Genomic DNA, 23,470 nt, shown 5'->3' with positions numbered 1-23,470 from the left:
GCCGGAACAAAATTTTTTAAGTCCCGAAAAGATTGCGAAAAGTCAGGAGTCTGAAGGGTAAAAAAAAATCTTCCAAAGCTCCGAAAAAATCCTGCAACTTCGCAGAAAAATTCTCAAAGGTTTCGAAAACATCCCGGTATAGCCGAGAAAATGTATGTTTATCAAAAAAACGAAAATGCACTCAAAAACTGCGAAAGATTTTGAAAGAATTCCAAATAGTCTGAAAAAAAAAATTTCCAACGACCTCGAAATAATTCCGGAAAATCAAGAAAACGTTATAGGGTCTCATTAACGGGTCAGGTATGCAAAAAATGCCGTGAAGTTCTGAGACATGATAAATAGACCCCTTTAAAAAATACCGAAATATTTCGGAGAAGACGTGAAAAGTATAAAGAATCACGTTAAAAAGAAAAAAATTAACATTTCATTGTTAACAATGCTCAAACAATAGAAGCAAAAACTACCGGGAATTTTGCTTTTTTGACAAGTTTTGGGTATTTTGCTTTTGTTTATTTAATGTTTATAAATATCAATCTCATTATACAACAAACGCCATATACATAAATCCACATTTCAAACTTAGTACAAAAATTGGAAAAAGTCAAAAAGAAAAAACTTGCACCGAAAATTCAAACTTTTTAATAAGAACTTTTAGAAAAAAATTTGGTGTGCAGTTTTATAGCCCCGTTAAATTCTAGTATATTAGAACAAATTTTGAGCAGGATTTTGGGGTTTTAAAAAACTTAAACTCAACCCTCGTATGTTGGGCCATAAGTTAGCATAAGCTGCAACGCTGCAACATTGTAACCCACTCATGGGCTGCTTTCAAACTTGGCGCAACTACTTTAAAGAGAGCTCGCTCTCACTCTGTCGGTGTTAAGGACAAACAGCTGTTTGTAGTCACGTTGCAATCTGCATAGTAGTCGTAGCTTACGCTAAATACGCTGTCCACCTTCGTGTCGAGAACACGTTTTGGCAGTGAACCAATGTCGAGCAAGCAGTAGGACGCGTTGGAAGCTTATGGAATTGCTGGTGCATTCGCACTTAATTTCGCATTCAACGCAAGAACAATAATTTAACTGAAATTTATAAATTCATTCGAAAACCAGTTGAAGCCAATAAAACTAAATAAAAAAGCAGTTGTGAGCGTAAGTGTAAATTGTTGAAAAAAGTGACTTCTATGGCATTACCTTTTTTAGAAGTTATAAATGTAGCAGCTTGTTGTTGTTATTGTTGCTGAATTGCTGTTGCTACTTCGCAAGAATCTTTGGAACTTGATGGTCTGCCTGAGTAGTTAAAGAACTTCAGTCAACGTGTAAAAGCGGCCGCGGTCGCAACGGTTTAGAGCAGCAAGCGAGCGTTTTTTTTTTCGAATTACCGATATTGCCAATAGTGCGAAACAAGCGACAACAGCATTAGCGGTAATACGATTTTTTTTTTTGTTTTCTGAGGATAAATTTGGTTCAACCGCTTACCAATCAACCAAGAAAGTTTGTAATGCAACAGCAAGCAATCAATCGACGAGTGAAACGACAAAGTTGTGTTGATGTTGATGCATCTTGGAATGCAAGCGATAAATTGTAGTGTATTTTTTTCAGGGACTTACAATACGAAAATAAAAAGTGGAAAATTTCAATCAAAGTGTAACTAAAAAAGTGAAGGGCAAATTAACTCAGCAGCAGAGGCGTGAATTTCTTTTTATTAGACATCAAGCGAACACAGTGGGCTCACTCAAGCGAATGAAATGAAGCATAATTGAAAAACAAAAAAAAAAATATTAAAACATAAAAATTGATTAAAAATTACGAAAAAAAAAATTTATTTCAAACTATAAATCGATTGAAAAAATATTAATTAAAAAATCAGACAATGTATAAAAAACACAAAAATTAATCACAGAAATGCATTTGTATGTTTATGAAATCAATTCGATTGCAGCTGCCCAGCACTTTAGTTTTTCTTTCCGTTTACCATTCGTGTATTTGCTTTGTTGCTTGGGATTTTTTTTCTCGGTAACTTGACCATGCCACACCGCCACCACCTGGCCAATGGCAGCATATAACCTCTGCAGGCTGCCCTTTGAACTCCACAATTTTGTTTGGTTTGCCAACCATGTTTAGTTTGGCAGCGGTAGGTTGTGCTTGTGCCGCCCATTTCGTGTTGATTTCCATTTACCTTTTTGATGTCATTAAACTTTGTTGCAAAGTATGCTTTAACTAAATTTCTGATTTTTTGAGATAATAAAAGCTTAGATAATTTAAAAGCGTTTAAAATTGTATTTTGTTTGTGTTTTTTTGCTCAATAAGAAAATATTTCCATATAAAGATGTGCATTAAGGTGCATCACGCTCAATACAAAAAAAAAATCCGTACTGTTTTTGCATCGGATTTATAAAATCTATAACATTTTAAGGCACCTACCTAAATATTTTGGAAATATATTAAGATTTACGTGTGCTGGACCGATTTGAAAATACCTGAAAATATCTAGTTTTTTTATAAAAAAAAAGTTTTTAAAAATAGTTTTTTTTTTTTAAATCACTTCAAATAGAAGAGTTCAAGCCTAAAAGGTAAGCATATAAATGTTTCACCATTTCATCAACGGAATAAAGAAAAATGAGATGTCAAATCGGTCCAGCCCAATATATTCCCGAAGTCTGTGGAAATCTTAAAATATTATACACTTCCGGTGGAAAGACTTTCTTTGTGAGACACCCTTATGTACATACATGCACTCTGATTTGTGAAATCAAACGTTTTTTTTCAAGAAGAATTTTTAGTTTGTATTTGTGTGCACAAGTTGGATTTGTAAGACGGTGCTATGTTCGGTATTCTAGATGGAGACGATAGCCGTTCTTCAAGGTGTAATCTTGGTTAGGTCCGACGGGATGTTGATGTCAGAATAACACTCAGTGGCCCATTGTGATAGTCTGGAGAGGTTTTCAATTCTTTGGCAAATCCAGAAATTACCTCCAGTGAGTCTGTGTCTAAACTGTCCAGATCCATGAGCAAATGATTCTTCCGAAATCTAAAGCGCATCATTTGAAAATTCGGACAATCGCATAAGAAGTACTTAACAGATTCCCCATTTTTGTCGCCCTTTTTTAATTTTTGCGGACATTTTTATACTATGCTCAGAATCTTACTTTTGTGATCCCAGTTGGTTTCATCAAGATTTAAATTTTATGTATCCTTCTTTGTTAGTTGTGATGCCCGCAGGCATTATGACCCTGTAAGGCTTATTAAAGAACAACTTCCGTCGCATTGTGGCCCCATCTAAATACTCTTTATGTTTGCTAAGCTGCTTAATCACAGTCCATACCAACATGCCTCGTTTTCTATGGGTACGGTTACATTATAGAAATTATTCTTCTGATGACTCCAGCGGTTCCGTTTGGAAGCCACAAGGCTTTTAAGGTTTAGATTCAAGGCTGCCACGGGTGATCGTTGCTGCCTCCTAGTTTCAGTACTAAGCATAGCCCTTCGGTTCATTGGCACATGTCAGCACCAAATCTCAGCTACTCCTGGATACGTTAATCTCATGGATAGCTAGTCGGGAGTGAACCGGAAGCGGTCCAGTAGTTTTTTTTTTTTTTTTTTTTTTTTTTTGACTAAACCAGATAGCCTCAACTTCTAATGCTATAAGCTTCAGAATTGTTGAGAATAAAAGTTAACCAGGTTTCATAAAATTAGATCAAACCAACATTCTGGTAGTAGTATTCTGCAGCAAACAAGCTCTGATGCAAGAATTTGACAAGCTTGGTTGCGGTAAAGTGGCAGTAGGCCATAAGACAAGCTTTCGGTCTGACCGAGTTTTCGTCAAAAAGGATTTCGAAAGCACTTAAGCCATGCAGACCACATACGCGTAGTTTAAACGCTTAGGGATTTTGTGGGGAACCGCCTTAAAAGGCTTCAAGAATATCTTTTTTACCGTCACAGAATAGCAAATCGTCCGGCCTCTTGACCAGACCGCGCCTAACTGCATTTACCCTCGCCAGAAACCCTGGTTGCAATAATAGACCATATTGCTTAACCCCAGTTCTCATTACATCGACACAAAAGGGTAATGGGCTTTCTTGCCACAAACTTCCGCAATACACGCACTCTCGGTAGCAGCGATAACACCTTTTCGAATCACATTCCGAGAGAACAATAGGGCAGGGAATAAAGTGCAGACGCCATCATCGTCGAATTCACCAAAAGAAAAAAAGGTTTACCTGAGCAAACCTAAATTGGAAGGGACGGAGATAGAGTTCCCACAATTGGCCAAATATCTAGGGGCGACCCTTGATAAAAGGCAGAACTAGAACTCACATCTCATAATGGTTAGAGAGAAAGCCCCAAAGGCATTTTAGGCTTGTCAAAGACTTGATTTTCAATCTTGGAAAATGTCCTAGGACTTGACAAATTCGCCCTTCACTATGGGGTTAATAACATATGTTTGCCGCTCGGCTCGGTGCTAAATTCAAGAAAGTAATCTTCGGCGTCACTCTGGGTAAGCTCCACCGGCTGGCACATGCCCAACAGAAGCGCTTGTGATCATTATCGACATACCGGCTCTAGCCAAGCTCATTGAGAAAGGATCAAAGCGTCATAAAAGCAGAGTCACTAGGACAATCTTAAGCTTCCTAAAACCATTCAGCAATGATTCCGTTGCCAAGTTTACATACGCAATGCTACCGAGGTTATTCCTTCCTTAAGTGGTCGTAATGACAATAGTCAGTGAATTCTGGTTCACTAAAGGATCCAAACCTGGTTCACTAAATGATCCAAACCTGGTTCACTAAATGATCCAAACTTAATGCTAGTACTGGGGGAACTTTGAAATGCTGAAACGCTCGTAGACGGTTGCAAAAGTGTACTGGGCAAGCTAGGAACCAGTAACCTTGTGGTGGGAAGGCTTTGATGGCAACAAAAGCTGATAATCACGCGAAATGTGGAGCCTCAGTCTTTCTACGGTTCATTCAATGGATACACGGCAGAGTTCCTTAGAAGGAGGCAGGACGCTCAGGTTGCAGCAGACTGGCGTATTCCAAAGTGTAAAGGCAATCAAAGAAATTTTTAGCTTCCTCTCGTGAAGTCAGGGACGACTGCTGACAGACAGGAAACTGCAAGCTAAGGTAGTTGACTAGATGAACTGTAGGTTAAGTGGGCTGGCGGAGTGGCCGACTTGTACACCGTGGAAAGCGGTTATTGTCTCCATCCAGAATGTGGAGCATGACACCCTCCAAAGTGCTAAACTTCATATCGCCGGCTGAGTGGCCATTGGTTTCATCGATATAATTTTCGTGAACTGCGGTCCCTTGGGAGATACAACTGAAGGTTGAGTGCCGACAACTACACATGAAGATTTCTTTTGTTTGTGTTTCGTCTTCTTCTACTAGGAAAATGAGACGAGACTCACGCCGTCACTGAGGGATCGTGGGCAGTTAACTGTTTCCCGATTCATAGCAATTGTATGTGAATGGTCCGGCTCCGACTCTGAATAGGAGAATGAAGAAGTACAGCTGGTCCTCTCTGCTCTAAGATGCGCTCCCTCGCCTAAGCAATGAAGACTTGTGCATTGGTTGGGCCCTCCATGAACCATGGCCCTGCCGCAAGTGCACGTGTATTACCACTCGTTTGGCTACCACCTCGAATATAGTAATCTCTGCCTAGATTAAGGTGCTATTAATTCATTATATAGTTTTAAAAATTAACCAAAGGTGTATGTCTCTTAGGCTTGCTACCATGTTGGTCGGTCATTCGTTAGAGCTTAAACTCAAGTTCGTCCATGGCAGTTATCTAACTGTGACTGTGACTCGTGTCTATTAACGACTTATATGTACCAAAATCAATTTCGTTAAAATTTCCGTATTTCTCCTACTCAATTTGTGTTTCTGCCAACAATTTTGCAATTTTTTAGCTTGGTAGTCAAAGCGCATGCTGTGGGTAATTCATACATACATACATACATGTGTGCACACATTGGCTCGTACAAAATAATGATTATGGTGTAATGGCTCGCGTTTATTTTGACCAGACAAAGTGTGCTACACCAACGCTTGACTCTTTGTTTTTAGCCTTATTGTTTTGCACCAACTATATTTATCGTAAATATTGGTTTTACCATAAATGCAACTACATATTGCACAAGTTGCACCTACACAGCATTTGAAAAGTGGCGCGACTGGCGCAAAAATCATTTAACGGTTACTTAGCAATAGTTTCAAGTATACATAACTGTATACATAAATACATCTGTTCATACATATGTACTATATGAATATCTGTGAAGCTATGTCGTTTATTTAATTTTGTTGGAAACATAAAAACATATTTGATTTTTGGCGAGTTAATGGCACAGAGTACAGAAAACTCACATTTATCAATACGTATTTTTTTGTATGCATTAGGGATGTCCCTATTTATATGCATTTTTTATAGCTAATTTTTAGATTTTTTTTTTATATACATATGTAGTGGCCATGCTTAGCCAAACCTCGCTGCTAAAAATTTTAGGTGGCAACCCTCCTCAGCATGTGCATACTTATATTTTTGAGACAAAGTCGCTTTTAAGCCTATTTTCGCACACAAATCAGGATTATTGATTAAAATATGCACATTAGGGTGGTCCCTAAAAATATCAAGACCTAAATTTTGTATGGGACACCCTATTATTTGGTTAGAAGTACAAAGTAAGGAAAACCACAAAAAGTACAAAATTAAAATAAAGTTGGATCGAAAAAATTCGAAAAAATTTGGACTTGTGCTCTGACGAATTTGACATATTATTAGAACTTATTCATATAAATATATAAACTCGTTGAGTTATAGCTGGTAAAGGTAAAAAAACGTAAACGTAAAAAAAAGTAAAAATTTTGTCGAATTTTTGTCATACCCACACTATAATTGTGGAGACATTATGTAAACATATAATTGTAAAGTTTTATAGGCCGTGATTCTGCTCAAAACAATTTGGACAGTACAATTTTGTAATTTACATTTTTCCATGCCCTTACTTGCAAAGTTTACATAGTTACCTTCATTTATTGATTTAAATAAATATAATGTGTGGCAACCCTCCAACTCCAAGATGTTATGTTTATAAAAGTTTCCTTCAATAACTTTTCTTTCTTAACGATGATGCCTTTGATATTTATTTTTGACTTAAAATATAATCATTTTTATTTCTGAAATAAGCGGCAACACTGCATTTTTTTTTAATTGAAAGAATTGTCTTTCATTTAATACACTTATTGTAATGTCTAATTTCCGTATACTATGTCTCCATTGTGAGATTTAATGAAGATTTAGCCCTCTGACGAGGTTTGACGTTAAATCTTTTGAGATTTACCATATAAAATTAAATCTCGAAAGGCAGTAGATTTAAGTTAAATCTTCGTCAAATCATCAATAATATTAGTCAATAAGTACAATTTGTTGGATGTGGCAACAACAAATTCACATGCCATAAGTCAAATGACATTTGTGTTTTCAATATACAGTTGAGGACATTGAAATATAGCCTATCATAAAAACATGAATTTTCGTATTTTCAGGGATTTTTATATTTTTGTTAGTTTGGGAGGAAAATTAGCAATACATATTTACATAACTTTGGTTGCAATAAATTAAGAAAATATTATTTTAAAATTTAGAAGAAATATTTTATATTAAATAATATCATGCAGAGTCTTCTCCGCTTTCTATAAGTCATTTACGCGCTACGACAAAAAATTTATAAATTTCGGTAATGATTCTGATTCGATAACATTGCACCGAACATCCTCTAGAACTCAGTTCGTATTCATGATATGCCAAAGGCCCACGATTGGATTTTCGGTTCCCTCCTATGGATAGGAGAGTTCTACAAAAATTTTTCTTTCCGCAAATGTTTTTTACCGTTTTGATAATTTTTCTTAAATTCGGGAAAATGATTCGGAATATGGTACCATTCTTTACACTTTCCAAACTATATATTATACATACATACTTACCACGAATAAGAAGCCAATAATATTCAGAATTCATATAATGAAATTCCGCTTGGTACCTTCCTTTTATCTGTCTGTATATCAATGTCCGCAACTGTATTTATAAAATCATACATAAGCAAACGTCAAATATTTAAAAATGTGAACGTCAAACATATCTCGTTGTGGTAATGGAAACGGTTGTGATTTAGCAACTAGATTTATTAAATCTTAATGGATAAATCTCTCAATGGAGACATAGTATTACATATATATTTTTGGATACAATTTTTTTTAAATAGATGCCAGCGCTGTTCAAAATTGCCTAAAGAAAGAGAGCTGCTTGCCAACAGTAATCCCGTCAAAAGCTGGCTGCCTTCACTATTTTTTCATATTATAATAGAGCTGTTCTTTAATTAATAGATATTAGGAATTTTATAGGTGGCAACTCTACATACAATTATTTGTTCAATAAACTTTTCAAAAGTTTTCATAATTAGTTTCCTTCATTTATTTATGTAAGTATGTACATATAGAATTTAAATATGATGGTTGGTAACCCTAATACCAATTGTGTTTATACCAATATTTTCTTTAATAACTTTGCTTTTTTAAGCATAATACGTTTATTTGTGGAGTAATAAAATAATTTTAAAATTTTGGATACATATGTAGGTATGTATGTAGGTGGCAACTCTGGGAAAATTCTTTAATATTGTAATGTTACAAAATACCTTTAACTTGCTACATTTGTTGTAACATTTTACTTAACTCAAATATTTAAATTAATTTTTTTTTAAGATGGCAACACTCTTGAATTTCTTTGGCATTAAAATATGGCAAAATGCGCTTCATTATACTAACTATACTGTTATATTCAGTTTAAATTGTTTAAACGTTGTTTCAAAATCACAGCTGCAAAATAGTTCCCTAAAATTCTTCATAAACCGAAGGCGAAAAATTCAGAATTACTTGTTACTACTTTAGACAGTATTTGATTTTGCCAATCTACTTACTTTGCCCATATTTTGCAGTGCAATTCATCTCAAATAAATTTGATTATCTTTCAATTAAAATGTGGCTGTTCATACTTGCCTGGTTATCAGGTTATGTGGTTATATAGCTATATTTTTTATTCAGTTAACAACAATAAAATATAACGCAATGATAATTTTAACCAGATAACCTGATAACCAGGCAAGTGTGAACCACCTCAATATTTTAAACGTCTGGTAATTTCTTGTGTTTCCATTTCCAAACAATCCACAATTTTTCTTTTTCCTTCAAGCAAAAAATAAAAAAATATTTCAATTTCTGTATTCTATCAATTTTTTTGTCCGCCATCAAAAACGAAGGTTTATTTTCTCCTGATAGTTTTTTCAACAAAATAAATTCAGAAACGAACAACAAATCTTCAGCAGCGCCGCGCAACTTATATAGGTCCGATTCATCCAACAGCGTTATACGCGAATTCTTTAGAAGATATTCGAATGAATATTTTAAAATCAATCGCCCAAAATTTGCGCATTCAACGCGAATAAATTAACGCATTCTAAAATTTACAAACCAAATACGATTTCACAAGCAACAAAATTTCTCACTGTGTAGAATTAGATTCTCAGCGGTAAGCGTGAATACCTGCAGTTGAGTAGCCTTTTGTAGATAGAAGGTGGAACTGGTTAACTTCACAGAAGTGCGGAAGAAGTTCACAAACCAACGCTTACAACTACAAACTCAAGGTAACTGATTTGTTTTTCTTTTCAAGGATATGCTTTTACAAGTTTTAAATAAAGAAATTAAATTACAAAAAGATGTTCCATGCGCATGAAATTTCGCGACGGCCACCTTTCTTCCTTGCCGGGAGCAATCGTCAGTGCACTAGATAGGATCGGGGTTCGAAATGATTTGGTTCATTTACCGCATGCTCTTTAACAGAATTGTTGAGGAAGAGTGGCATCCATCTAGAAAAGGATAAGCAGGTCGCCATCTCTTCTCTGTAGTCTGTTTATAAGCAAAGTGCGAGAGTAGCTGGAGAGGCGAAACCGTGACTCACTCAAAGTGAGTGATAGATATCCTCTACACTATAATCTGATCCAAATTTCCTTCTGATGGCTAAGTGGACTCGCTTTAAATGTTAGTAAGATTAGGTGGCTAGGAAATTCATTCAAGATAGTCGTTCTTCATAGGACTCTTCTCTCAATTATAGCAGTTCGTCTTGCGATTTATAATACAGTAAAGTACTTTAGCTTGGAAAACTCTTATGTAAGCCCGAAAAGAGGACAATGCGTAGATCCAAGCTATTTCTTGTCTAAGGTGGATTGAAGACCGTCTAGAGAGCTTCTTAAACTCAAAAGCCCGAAACTTTCAATTTTGGCGGGCGTTTTAACAGGACATTGTCCGATAGAATATCACGCACCTTATCCTCACTGTCATCACTGTTTGGAGAATGATGAGCTGGAACAATTTTGCTCCTTCTACGCTGATTTCGAGTCTAAAAGACATAAACACTCTCCAGGAGAAGAACAGCGATAACAAGTGCTCCGTTTTCTAGGCCTTTTCTAAGAATGTGTCTACCGACGTTGATATGTATTTAAAATACTTTTACACAAAAGCCTAAAGTTTTGGGACCTGACATACTCCAGCATGGCTAAAATAGGGCCTTCACTTCCTGATGATTTGCATTAAGAGGAGTAAACCTTTCATTTTGGATTCATTGCGTATAAGTTTCAGCGATTCTTCAACGTTCTGGCTTCATGTTCTGCCCTAACGTTTGATAAGGACCTAAGACATAGCACCCTTAAGTACATATGTATATAGGACCCTCCTTAATCTTGTAGTCTCAGTTGAACTTTAAAAATTAACGCAGAAGCCTCGAAACAATTTTCTCATAAGCTTAGTTTTGTTGTTTTGCATTTCCCAGCGAGATCTTAAGATCATCCCCGTTTCGCGAGTCTCGGTAAGTTTAAAAAGTTTCCTTACCTGACTTCTAAGTGCACTCTGCTGCGGATTAGAACTGGATGCTCTGGTGTTTCCCTATGTACGTCGAATGACTACTAGGTAACAATTCATCCGATTCATCGCTGTTCAAACGGCAGGTCCCACTTTTCTTCGGCTTCCTTGGTCTGATTGCCGCTTTTCTTTCTCAAAGTTCTAACCTCGAGTGGAAAAATGTTAGCTTCAAGTAGAGATACTTTTGGGTTCTTCTTCATCAGCATCGAAATAATATTTGTTGTTAATATTTGATGAAATGTCTGCGTCCATTATGTCTTACCATTAACTATGTGGGTATGTTTCAGCAAAAGTGCATATACTGGACAAAAAAGCATAAAATTTCAATTTCACTTGCAAACGTATGCACAAACAAAGCGACATAAAACAAGCTTTTGACAGTAAAAGGCCAAATGCTAGACAAGACGACCCTGTAAATCTGTCTATAGTCTTATGAGCCTATTAACTAATACATATATGTAAGCTTGTGGAAACCAAGACCCTAAATGGTTGTTGTATTTTCGCTCAATTCGTCTTTCAATTCGTATGTCACAAAACAACTGAAGACAATTGCAATGGGTAATTTATCAAAGTTATAAGCAAACAAAAGTCAAAATACAATTTTTAAGCACAGCCAAAAACAGAAGCAATGAAAGTCAACACAAACAAAAAAAATGTGTTTAAAGCAACAACAAAGTTAGACATAAAAACGTAAACAAAAACGAATCCCTAATTTGGCTGTACGTTGCGTAGGGTGTAACTCAATCCAAATTTATGCATGTCAATGAGGCCAACCACGCGACAGCCAGACAGCAACCAGACAGACGACCAGACAAAAGTAGCCGCAAGACACTTGTTGGAGTTTTTAAATTAAATGTATTTTGTCAGTTGTCAAAGTTGGAACAGGTTATACATTCATATTTAGGTACGACATACAACTGCTCAAAATTATACTGAGTTTAGATGGAGAGTAGGAAAGACATGTACTTATGTATGTTTATATGTATGTATACTCAGAAAAAAGTCAGCTAAATATGTTTCTCTCAACACATGATTTGATAACTATAACCAAATCATGTGTTGAGAGGCGCATATTTAGTTCACATAACTATAAAATCTTTGATGTCCTTAAAGAGAGTCCTTAAAAGAACGTTACAAGTATCTAAATGACGGCGAAATAAGTGTAATTATAAAAGAAATTAAATACAAATTATTGCTAATATTTCGCGAAAAAATGAATAAATGCGGGAGATTCTTAGAAAAAATTGAAGCATTACTAAAAATTAACATAAGTAATGCAGGTACGCTGATTGTTGGTTTATGTGAGGAAGCACAGCCAGGCTCTTCAAACCCTCATGTGAAAGGCCCGATAAGGAGGTCGAAAACTGTAACCAGCGGATCAACTACGAATGGCTTGTGGGGAATTCAAAAGAGATACTTAGCGCCTTAGCGCTTGGAGGCCCGTAATTTCTGTTACTTAAAAGGTTACTGCTTGAAACTTCAGTTATTGTTGTATTTTTAAGAAACGAAAATTAAAATTTTCCGGTTTTCAACTGAAATTTGTAAAATTTAGCAACATTTTTCAAAAATACCCACTGTTCAAATGGTCCTGATAACTATCTAAGTACTATTTGTTTTCCTTTCATCTGAATATCAAGAAAAAAACTGCATTTGAGCTTTTGAAAAAAAAAAAACATAAATGAAAAAAGGTGGACACTTTAGACCGCACGGTCGTCAAGGGTTAACCCGTTTTTTTTTTTTTTGCAGAAACGTGGGAAACCAAATGCCAGTCAATAAAAAGCTCTTATTTTTTAAATCATTAACTTTTTTTAGTCATTATTAATTTAAAAAAGGGGCAACATTGAGTATAGTGCATCGTGCTTCTTTTAATAATTTTGCATTCATACTCCATGCTATTGCAATTTACCTAAGCGCTTTTAACTTTTTTGTTCTTTTAATATGGTTTACCTTGCTTCTACGACCACCAGTCAGTTGAGAGAACTTAGTGAAAAGATCGAAGAATTCTCTGCCCATTTTCTGAAAGCCCATTCATACGAGTAGGTACATATCCACATAACACCACAACCATCGATCTATGTACGCGTATTTGTTGAAATATTTTCCCACAGTCGCCAAAGTGTGCTAAAATCTCACCTTAAGCTATGCGCTAAATAATATCTACATAGCCGCGCATACTTTCCTCTACTCAATATTCAATTAGCATTAATACTTCATTATGCTAATTAGTTTAAAAATTATTGTATTTGGCCCGTCCATGGCGCCGTTCGCAACGTAGGCGTTTGGGTATGTATTCAAAACTGGACCGCCTTCGCCAAACTGCCGCGCCGCTTTATTTCTAAAGTATTTGATTCGAAATATATTTATTTTGTTTGCCTTTTTCTTTTTTTCACGCGGTGCATGAAATTTAATGCTCATTAAATTTGAATTAATTTAAGGACGCCCGATAGGCGCTTGCAAGTGTCTACAGAGATTGAGAAGTGTGTGTTTGCATAAAATTACGCTGAAGCAGATTCGAATAAAAAAAAAAGGTGTTAAAGTATAATTTTACGAGTATTATACGCTTTTCGCGCATTAAATTTGTACTAAGAAAAATGTCTATGGAATTGCTTTAAATCATAAAATAAATTGTTGTTGTTAGGATAGCAGTTATAGTAGATACTTAGTCAACCTTGGATATGTTGCCATGGGTGCCTAAGCGAAAGGAAGTTTACAAATTTAAAGGACCTACATATCTGAGTCATGCCATAGACTGTGGTCAGTATTGCTATAAACTTTAGCCAGGACTTAATAAATATTGGACAGAAGGTGCTGACATAAACTTTGGTCAATGCTGACAATACTCCCTGTTGGAAAGTCATTTCTTTTCAGGGCTTTTCTCAAAAACCCTCCTCCGAAAATCTCTTTTAGGTTACCAGACTACTGCAGCATATTCCAAGCTGAAGTTTCAGCTATCTATCACAGATAATCTTTGAACCGAAATGGTTGGAAGAGACGTAATCATTTTTAGTGTTCGCCAGGCTGCAATCAAAGTTCTGAGCTCTATCAAGTTTAACTCAAATGTTGCGCTGGACTGCCGCCTAGTTCTACAGGATATAGCCAAGCAGAACAGACTTCACCTCACTTGCGGTCCTGGTCATAGGGACATAGAGGGAAACTGCATGGCAGATGAACTTGCAACATAAGGCACGATCAAGCAGATTCGGCCTGCAATTTGTCACTTGCAATCTGCTGCTTAGTGAATTTTTATACAAACAAGCTGAAGAAAGATGCGGCTCAAATGACGACTTGTCGAATTTCCAGGCAGGCTTAACCTAAATGGGATCAGAAGCGGTCACGATTGGTGTACTCTCTTAGAAGACAGGATACATCTAACGTTGTGGTGGCTCTAACCGGGCACTGTCTAATGAGTACGCATGCAGAAAGACTCGGCATGCCCTTTGCGAAGATGTTACAGAAGCCGTAAGGACTACGAAGAGGAGGAAACAGTCTTACATCTTCAGTGTATGTAAGTTCCCTGCACTTTGTAGAATCAAGCTGCGTCGTGTGGGTGCACCGTTCCCGGCCGACCTTACGGAGGTTTCAAATACCGACGAAAGATGTCTGACAGCTGGGGTAAAACAATGGGCCTGCTATCTATGGCCTAAGTGTGCCGCTAAGGTGGCAGCTACTTCTACCTACCTACCTACCTAAGCTCTTAGCTTGACGAAAGCCCATGGTGTTCTGCCAATGTAGTTCAGTTTGATATTTTCCTTTCTGAGAACTTCATTTAGCGTGTTAAGATCTACTACAAGGAAGGGCTCAGGTTCTATAAAGGTCGAGGCAGGCCAACTGATCGTTAAAGCGTTATTCTGTATACACTCTAGCACCAATGAGAATTTTACCTTGAAGGATGAGAGAGCCATAATGCCTCCTGACTATCACTTGATATAAGGATCCTTTTAATTGCATAATTTTTAACGAAGGTTAATCTCTGCACACTGACTAATGGCATAGACGTCAGCTTGGAAGATTCTAGATTCCCAAGGGCTCTGAAAGTTTCAGCCTAGTGCCATGTACCCTTAGGGGTCTTAGGGCCGTCCGACGTTTGGAGTCCAGGATAAGTCCCATATCTTTATCTTCTGTGGCGACGCCGAATATGAGAATTCCTTCCTTGGTTAAAGGAACAATGACTATTTTAGAGAGATTAATATTTTGGCCCACATCAGCACACCACCATTTGCTAGATTGAGTCTTCTTTGAACGATGAACACAGAGGGTAGTCGCGAACCTCTCCCTCTCTAGCAATAATCACTAGATCATCCGAGTGTTGCAAAAATTACACCTAACCGAAGTGAAATTCAGATTTAGGCTTTTTTGGCAAACGCAGCGGAAATAAATTTAAAATTTAGGATTGCATTCAAAGCCAGCTTGAATAAAAAGGTTGTGTCGTCACAGCCCTTGGCATCTATGAAAGCCAGATGATATTGCTAGTCTTTCAGAACTTACATAGACATACATACATACATATACTCGTAACTACTAAATCTGGCTTGTTAATTTAGTTGCCCTTCGTAGTTCGGTTTAAAATACTCAATTATTGTTTACGAAAAATCCTTTACGGGATCATCTTTCAATTGTAGAAACATGCATCTAGTTATTTAAGTAAATTTCTAACACTAAATAACCAATCACAATATTTTAGTCTAACTGCTATTTTCTTTACTTTTACAGGTAAGCGCAAATGTCGGCCTTGTGGCTTGTCAGCCTAGCGTAACCAAACCCTCGGGTAAGCAATGGAAAGTTTAAGTTCAAGCTTTGTAGAATTGTAAAAAAAACGGGATCTAAGAGATACTGAGATTCCGAAGATTTGGAGACTAGCATGGGTTGCATTCATACTGAAACCAGGTAAAAATAGTCACTAGCATCCCAAGGATTACTGGTCTATAAGGCTTACCTTATTCTTACTGCAAATATTTGAGAGTTTTCTGACTTATGTGTCAAAGAGAGAATTATACCGAACGAAATATTAACAATTAAGAAGCCTTTACGAAGCGTAAATCACTAGTGAACGCTATGGGGAATTCACTTAGGATTTTTCTCTATAGATCCGTTGCTTTCAAGGCATTATGGGGGAGGGTCTGGACTCAATTACAGTTAAACCTGTCTTATACTTATTACCGAACAGCCAGGCCTTTGATTGGTGTCCAGCGGCAATTTCTATGAAGGCAAACAAAGGCACAACTCAAAGAAATGTTCTATCTCCGTTGTTGTTTTTGTAACAGCATAGAAATTCTCCAACGATTTTTTTGTGAATGATGCTGGAGTGGCAGACCTTGGCCAAGTATTAATCTGGATCGTTCCGTTAACATAGTCCCGACTGTGGTGGGAGAGGTTCCACCTTCGTTGATCCCCCTATGAGTCTCGTCAAGGAAGTCTGAGGTCAAGGAAGCGGGCGATGTCGATGGGTTCAGCTCACTATCTATGCTTCCAGTGTCAGGAGTTTTGAGGACTTTGTTCGCAGCTCTTATAAAGAGTAGGACTGGCTTTATTCCTACACCGGATAATTCAGTAAAAAAGCTAAAGAAGTACCTACGTAAATAGTCTGCTCTTCTCTGGGCCAAAGCTGAGCAGTTTGCAGAAAAAGTGCTCTATGGTTTCTTCCTCGTCTCTGCAACTTCTGCAATATTCGTGGGAGAAAATTCCTAGTCTTCAAGAGTGCCTGCCAAAAAGCCAATGACCGGTTACCCAAGCCGTGACCATCTCTTGAGTCCTTTTCTTACATATTTGTGGTCATAGTAGCCTGGTAGCTCTACGAGTGCCCTTCTCTAGCCATGCCCTATTGGCCTCTTGCATCATGTTATTTCTATTCCTTAATTTGCAGGTTGCAATGGGTATCCCGATTTACCCTCTTCTTTAACAGTGCGAAAATTCAATTTTCCCCTTCTCCATAGTCTTAAAGAGCTTATCGACGGTGGGTTGAGGGGCGGAGTATTCGAAGTATGGAAGCGTAGCAGGACCGCCCATCCTTTCATAGCACCATACTTTTTAGTCTGAGCGCCGAAGCGGGGGCCACGTATTTTGCTACCTGATTTATTGCGGGAAAATTCGTTAACACTTCTAGCGATTTGTTTGGGGTGGTTCTTAAGGCACCTGAGCTGCATAAAAACGCTGTTTTTTCGACCTTACCCAGTAGTTTCAGGTAACTTTCCTTTTGAGTTGATTGATCTGACCAATGGGGTTCACCCCTATTTAATTCCGACCGCTTGTATGTAGGTGTATAATGCAACGTTGGCCTTCCTAACTCTTCCCTCTATATTAGGTTTCCACGTAAGTTTCCTAATATCATTCCTAGATACTTAACATTCTTCTTCAAAGGTATCTCCACACCCTTAAAGATTAACGGGGAGACTGCGGGAAGCCGATGTTTCCTTTAAACAAATCCAGAGATGAGGGATAGAACCCCTCCCTTGGGGGTGCCTCTACAGACCTGTCTGCTTATTGTGGTGTTGGAGCAACATAAAAAAAAAAACAGTTTTTTTCTAATAACGGTAAGCACTAGCAGATATGTAAGCGCCAAAAATTTTCTTTTTTCAAATACATATTTCTTATTCAAAAAAAAAACTAACGGATGAAGTGTGACTAACATAAAAATTACTTCAAATCTCTATAGAAAAAAAAAACATAAAAACACTACAAGCCAGCAGCTGTATACAAGAAAAACCTGAAAAATTTGTCAAGCATTTTTTTTTACAAAATTTATATGTATGTATGTATATTTCACGCTTATCTTAAATTCTAGCTGGCCATAATTCGCGGACAAGGCCAAAGAAAATTGCTGCACTTATAATGTTTTCTACTAAATTATTTAAATTCCCATAAATTCCCAGCGAAATGCAACGTGTGTAACCGCAATATTTGATGCATTGTTTGTTAGTGTTGTTGTTGTTATGCTCTAGTGGTTGTTCTTGCTCTTGTGTTCATATCTAAGCGCTTCAAATGCTTAAATTGCATAACTGCAAAGCTGAGGCCGTTGAAAAGTCATTGCTTTCGCTACAGTGCTTTTGATTGCTTTACCGGTTCCCTTCCTTGGCTTTCCTTTCCTGCATCCATGGCGCGTATACATTTAAGCCCAAGTTGTCAGCTCGTTGTGTCCAGTCCAGCATAGACCTGTTTGGTGTTGTGTGGTCCAGTTTACATTTGCCAGCCATTTGTGGATAGGACAACTAACGGAGCTCGCATTTTTTTTCCATCGTCGCAATGACTATCCAACAAAACTATGTACAAGAAATTTGTACAGAGTTATGTACGCATTCACAGCATTTACTAATATATAGAACTACAACTTTGTATCCGTACATATTTATGTATGTATAAATATGCATAGTTATGCTTTATTACTGTTCATCATCAGCAAGTCACTGCAGTAGAAGTCAATTTGTCAGCCAACAAGCCATTGACCAACCATCCGCTTTATCGTCGGGACGGTGCACAGTGGTTCGGCTCGCAAATCTAACTGGACGAAACTATTTAAACAAATACTCTTTGATGGATTTTTACAGAACTTCTTATTTAGGGGATTTTTGGGTTGCCGATCTCGAATCTTAAGCCAATTATCAAAAATTCAAAATGGCGGATCCAATATGGCAGACGAAAAATTTAAAGAATCGTTAGATTTCTATGAAACTGGGCATCTGGGGGTTTTCTGGGTTGCTGATTACGAATCAGAAATATTGACAAATTATGACTATTTATTTTATTATTATTTAATCTTAATTATTTTTTCATAAAAAATTAGATTGTTCTTTAACAAAAACCGTATAAATCCAACTTTCAAGCTTTGTGGAATATGGGAAAAAGCCCAACAAACTTTCGTAAAAATTTCGATGTTTTTAATAAGGTTTCTTAGAAGGATCTTGAGTATGCAGTTTTGTTAGCACATTCAATTTTAGTAAAATAAAGCAAGGAATGAAACCGATTCAAAATAACGTTCCGGTTTGGGTTTCGGTTTTGCCAAGTGTTTCGGTTTCGGTTTTGGTTTCGTTCTTCAAAATTTATTTCGGTTTTGGTTTCGGTTTCGTTCCGGTTTCGGTTTTTCACAGAAATTTTGTTGATATTATTTAAATCACAATGTCTTAAACGTTGAGGAAAGAAAATTGAAAATTACAGTTCACTGATAATATCAACACTAGGTTCTTTCCCTAACAATCCGGACCGGATTTGGTAATTAGAGAATAAGAGAAACATTTTCTTTCAAAAATGGAACAAAGTTCAGAAGTACGGAAACGCAAAAACCCACATTTCGTGCCCACAAGTCGAGAAACAGCTGATTCACGTTGTTCTTGTTTTTGTCACTTATACCATGTTCTGACCGACATCGGAAACATGTTTTCGTTGCTAAAACTGGTTTTCGACCTAAAACTTGTGTTTTCGTCCATATAAAAACTGTTAAACGAAAACCACTTGGAAATTGAATTTTGGTTTCACAAATTTGATTTTAAGTACATAGATTGAAAATACATCAACAGGCCATTCACTTTTCCTTAAAAGCACCAAGTAAATGCAGGCAACATGTAAACACAATACAGCTGATATGCACTTTGACACTTTATCCATTTTTACTCGGAGAAAATTTCGGACTGTTTCGGGCAGGAAGAAGAATACACCTACGATCGAGTACGCTCGAATTTTCGCTCTCTGTTACCCATTTTGTTGAGTACAGGCATGAATTCTGGGCTATTTTGGGCACACGCGGGATCTCGCATTGAGTACGGGAAAGAAACTACTTAAATATATTTAATCGATTATCGATTCACAACAACAAAGTCATCAGCAGATTTTTGCGAAAAGTTACCTTGCCATACTTATTTACTACTTAACAAGAATTTTAGCAAAATGTTGCTGATTTTGGTTAAATAAATCATTTATTTCAAAGAAATTTTTATTTATTATTTTTGTAAATTTCTGGAAACCGATTGAAACCTGTGACTGAAATGGTTTCGGTATCGTTCCTTTTCAGGTCAAGATAACGGTTACGGTTTCGGTTTCGGTTTTGAAAAACGAAACGGTTTTAAACGGTTACGGTTTCGGTTTGGGTTTCGGTTTCATTCCTTGAAATAAAGTGCAAATTTGAAGTACTTAAAGCTTTTCTTCGATTTTTGGCATTTTTTTTTTGCCGAAGGTGTTGCTCATATTCTCCATATAAAAAAAGCAACGAACATACTTCGTATGGAAGGAAATGACTGACATCGTCAACTAAAAAACTTAAAAAAAAATGCCAAAAATCAATGGAAAGCCCTATACCCCACGGCCTTCAGCGGCCTTTACTTTTCCTACTCTTTAACTTATTTTTTTAATTAATCAAAACGACGAATTTTCAGCATAAATTTACTTATACTCATGTGGACATAAATTCCGTTAAATACCTCTGAATCTATAGCGAAATAAGTGTAATTTTTGGTTTATAAATCAATTTGCAATTATGCAAATATTTGTGAGTGCGATTAGCAAACTTTTCAAGTTAAATTTCACTTTTTAAAATAGAGTTCTCAAATAGACGGCGTTGACTTATCTTTTTTTTTTGCTTCCATGTGTTTATTGCTTTATAAATGCAATTTATATTTAAATGTGTTGTCAGGAATGTATTCCAAGTATTACAAAGTATTTTGAAAACAAATAAAATTTTGACTTTCATCCAGCTAGATCTGCTATTCGAACCACTGTGCGGTGCGGTTCCTGCCAAGCACAATTTCTGATGTTACAGCTCATTACCAGTAAATTTACTGAGTTGTTTATTGGGCGGTTAGTTGGACTCTTGTGGGGATATAGTGCAGTCCCTTGTGGTTTGAGTGGATTTGTGACGATATAATTTCCGTTGTTGCCTTGTATGTATCCATGGTTATCAGATGGAATCGATTGTGATATCATTAATACATATATCGTATGTGTACATGCACATGTGTGCGTGGATATACTCCAATAAAATCGAATGCTTTTAATTTACTAATTAGGAAATATTTATGTAATTTACAGAAATAACCATTTCAGAGTAACTTGCTTCCTGTCTTAAAAAATGTCCATTCTGTAACAACAAATATGGGTATCAAAGAGAAAATTCTTTACTTCTGTGTTTACTCATTACTAGATACTAAAATAATCCAAAAAGGAAGTCCAGCGCCTTCGTCTTGGTCTACATGCTGCATCGGAGACACAGCCGCTAAATCTAAACGTAAAATACGTGGTATGGTCAAGAGTACATCCAAGTCAAAAACGAAAGCACACACTAAAAGAAAATATCGATATCAAAAGCGATAATAATATCGATGAAAACATCGATAACAAAATCGTTAAAAATATCGATAACAAAATCTATAATAATACCGAAAGCAAAACCGATAGCAAAGTCAATAACAAAATCGATAAAAAATATCAATAACAAAATCGATAAAAATATCGATAACAATATCGATTAAAGTTCCGAAAATATCGTTAGCAAAATCAATAACAATATCGATAAAAGTTACGATAACAAAACCGATAAAATATCGATTATTATATCGATAAGTCCCGAGAATTTCGAAAATCTCTAAAATCTCGAAATAGTCCCCAGATTGAGTCTCTGTCTATATCCTTTTCTCTATAATTACCTTTATTTTAATCTTCCTCCATCTTCATCTTTACTTTTATCGGTATCCTCATCCACATATTTTTCTTTATATTTATCCTTGTTTTTGCTCTTATATTTATCATATTCTTCATCTACATAATCCCCATTCACCGTTGCCTTTTATAAATATTGCGCCATCTGTTATTCAAAAGCCGAAATACCTACTACACACACATACTTTTTGTATCCTTCTCTCGCTTCCAACGCTATCCATTCGCTATACTCATATATTTGGATCAAATAGACATACTTAGAAGCTATCAACCAATACTTCCAATATACCAAATGAAAGGAAAAATCTTGAATTTTTGCCTAAAGAAAACAAAAACAAAATCATTCGAGCAGTCTTCGAGCATTTTGGAAATAAAAAAATGTGTGAATTTTTTCAAAAATTTTTTGCATTAAAATGCGCAATATTTGTTGAACTTTATACAAAAATTTGTAAACGATAATATTTCTATTGCCCGAAAGAACCTGTATCCGGAAAATGAAAGTTTAACCTGCAAATCGTGAGTTGTTAGAGCACTTTAAAGGCTCAAAATTGACCCCGTTGTGTCTACGACAGAAACCGAATTGGTTACTTACAAAACGGAATCTGTCGATAGGTTTGAAATTATATCTTTGAAACGCCACACCTTTCTTTCAAATCGCTTCATTAGTTCTCGTGCAATGAGCGTTTTCGTAAAGCTATAAAAATTACAACTACAAAATTTGAGCATAGTCCCTCCATATCGAAGCGTAAGACGTATTCTACGTCAAAACAAAATGTCTTGGTCATCACAGCATCCAATCCACAAAATGATTTGTGTCTACTACAAGCGTTTCAACTAGAAACCATCTGAAATTCGTTGCATACAACATGCAGGTAGTGACACGTTTTGTGTTGTCTGTTTGCTGCAATATTGCAACAAAGCCATCGCAGCAGAAGGACACTCCTCAAGTGACAATTACAGTGCACAAGCGCCTTGCAGTGCTTGTCAAAGTGTTGTGTTTGACAATATGCAATCATATCGGCGTGGGCCGTGGCAAACCACTAAAGCAACCCGTATACTCGTTCCTATGTGACCACAAATGCAATTACAGAAATGTCAGCGTGCAGTTTGGTATGTGCGCAGCAGAACAAGTAGGTGGATGGGTGACTTTTGTGAGGGGGTTGCGAATGTTTATTGTTGAATTGGTGCCATATTTCCAAGTGTCAATGCACTGCTGCCGTTGTAGGGCAAACACAAGTTGGCTGCTTTTGAAGATGGATATATTTACATATGTACATATCGCACACCGTCTTCAAAATGGGCACAACCCGAAATTTCTATTTCTTAGCACATGGTAATCATATGAGGAAGGAAGACTTTACCTTCGGTTTTTTTTTTAATAAATTATAAAAACAATTTGCTCCAGTTTTCGCTGAAAGGCAAATAAAAGCTCTGTGCAGTGATGCCAGATTGTGGGTAATTTCCCTATTTGAGGGATATTTTGCAACAAAAATTATTAAAAGGGAAAAAAGGGACATTTCAAACAAATAAGGGATTTTCTTTTGATGCAGTTATTGTTGCATAATTGATCCAAATTCAAGAATATTCGACATTCTTACGTAATTACTCTTTCTGAGGATGTGATGTAGAGTGAAATGGTATATAATTGTTAAAAAGTATAAGGACAATTTCGAAAATTTTCTTACGTTAACCAATTCAAGCGCTGAGTAAGAAAGAATCTTTTCAGTTGTAACTGGTGTTTCATGTAAAAAGCGGAACAAATTATCTGATGAAATGGTTAATAGCACATGAATGTGCTTCAATTTTAAAGTCACCAAAAAATTTGTTTAGGCCCTTAGTGAGTGAGCAAAAAAATGAAAGTGAAGCCGGCAG

At 36.5% G+C, this 23,470-nt stretch overlaps 1 protein-coding gene across 1 annotated transcript in view; it reads left to right on the top strand.

The window, feature by feature from the left end:
* The first annotated feature begins 1,020 nt into the window (after positions 1 to 1,020).
* Positions 1,021 to 23,470, top strand: part of LOC118747165 (pneumococcal serine-rich repeat protein-like) — a 283,337-nt gene continuing 260,887 nt past the window's right edge. The window contains exons 1-3 of the mRNA XM_036481153.1: positions 1,021 to 1,032; positions 1,110 to 1,148; positions 15,674 to 15,728. Coding sequence (XP_036337046.1) covers positions 1,021 to 1,032; positions 1,110 to 1,148; positions 15,674 to 15,728 — 106 coding nt within the window. The remainder of the gene's footprint in view (positions 1,033 to 1,109; positions 1,149 to 15,673; positions 15,729 to 23,470) is intronic.

This window comes from Rhagoletis pomonella, unplaced genomic scaffold, assembly GCF_013731165.1.
Source record: "Rhagoletis pomonella isolate Grant_MI unplaced genomic scaffold, Rhpom_1.0 Rhpom_scaffold_00011, whole genome shotgun sequence".
NCBI classification, from domain to species: Eukaryota; Metazoa; Arthropoda; class Insecta; order Diptera; family Tephritidae; genus Rhagoletis; species Rhagoletis pomonella.
The sequence above is the reverse complement of the archived record's forward strand: the minus strand, read 5'-3'. Positions and strand labels throughout refer to the sequence as shown.